Source organism: Schistosoma mansoni, assembly GCF_000237925.1.
Source record: "Schistosoma mansoni, WGS project CABG00000000 data, supercontig 0488, strain Puerto Rico, whole genome shotgun sequence".
In the NCBI taxonomy this organism is placed as follows: domain Eukaryota; kingdom Metazoa; phylum Platyhelminthes; class Trematoda; order Strigeidida; family Schistosomatidae; genus Schistosoma; species Schistosoma mansoni.
Window position 1 is genome coordinate 1656 of NW_017386310.1, and position 1539 is coordinate 3194.

A 1539-nucleotide genomic window follows, 5' to 3' on the forward strand; every position below is an offset into this window, starting at 1 on the left:
CTAGCTCAGATCGTTTAATGATTTACACTGTCATGCTTACTACAATCAACAATAATCTCCACTCTGATGATAATCATGTGTTAAGTAATGACCAGTCTTGAGCTCAGATTGACTCATGAATTCAACTGTTGAAATCTAGAAAGTGTTAGATATCACACGTCCGAAGGACAGTAAAACGGGCACAACAAACTTCCATGAAGAAAGCGCAAGTCATGAGTTGGAGGACATCAAGTATAATTAATATAACAGTTCATAAGTTTCAATGATACGGATTGAACCCACACATGAATTCACATATTGTTCACCTTGTGATCAGTCTGATTCATTGAATCTAACAACAAGTATCGTGTTGGTGAAATATCTCCTCTATTGCAGTGTGAATAGACTGACTTGCTCATTGACTACTGAATAACTCACCGTCTGACTGACTGGTTGGTTGATTGATTGACTGGAAACTATGTAATGTTGACTTAATCAATTATATCATCATGCGGTTAATAAATTCCACTTAATCAATTCGTGTTTACTTTGAAGTGGATGCTTGTCTCACTTTATATTTTCATCTCACAGTAATCAAAACGTGTTCTGAACACATATTCTCAAACCAAATCATACAAACAAATCAGTTACCATTTTTCGGTGGTCAGTTGCCGTGTAATAATCAGATGAAATAATGATCCATTTATACAGAATAAATGCGAGGATGGAACAAAACAAAATCTTACTGAATAATGAGAGAACTCACTGTGATGGGAAACGTGAAATTCAGAATTAGAATTGACTGGAATAAGATCGTCCATACATCCGTGTTGGTCTTCTCCATATATTTGTGTCATACCTATATTAATTGAATGGAAACATACAATTTCATTGATATTCTGCAGTCAATGAATCAGTGAATGAATGAATGGATGAATGAGTGAGTGAGTGAATGATTGTGAAATGAAGTGGAGATTGAAATGAATTGGATGAACTGTCATTAGTTTACTGAGGGATATCAAACTATAGACAAGTTGAATATGGAAAGACATCAATAGATGATTTGAATGTCAGATAAGGCATAGAGATGATTCACTGAATAAATGAAAGTGACATTCAGTTACAGAATAAGATATGTTAACTAAGACAATTCAATCATCAATCTAGTTCAAAGAAAATCATTCACTTACCGTCACCACGAATCTTCAATCTAGTGACATCAACATCATAATATTGCAACTGGATTGTTGTACGAATAACTTTAAATGATGCACACATTTGCATGATTGACTCTGTTGGAAAATGTATCCAAGTCACATGAGACCAATCAGTTTCATTCAAACTACCAATACAAACCGGATTTGGCTGATTGACGCGAATGATCTGTGAGTAGTAATAATACTGACAATAGGTATATGTATTATCATCTAACTGATCACTCTCATATCGATATGAATCACTTTCGAGAAATACGCTTTCTTCATTCTCCACATCAGGTTGTTTACAAATGTCTTCAGCGTTGAAGAATTTGTAGGGCCAAACGAAGATCAGATAGATTGA

The 1539-nt window shown here is 34.6% G+C and overlaps 1 protein-coding gene across 1 annotated transcript; it reads right to left on the reverse strand.

The window, feature by feature from the left end:
• Positions 1–626: 626 nt before the first annotated feature.
• On the reverse strand, positions 627–1263 carry Smp_205650 (unnamed protein product; the record flags this gene model as incomplete). Its single annotated transcript, XM_018797375.1, has 2 exons — positions 627–838; positions 1170–1263. 2 exons carry the CDS (start codon positions 1261–1263, stop codon positions 627–629), a joined length of 306 nt encoding a protein of 101 aa, XP_018644758.1.
• Positions 1264–1539: the final 276 nt, after the last annotated feature.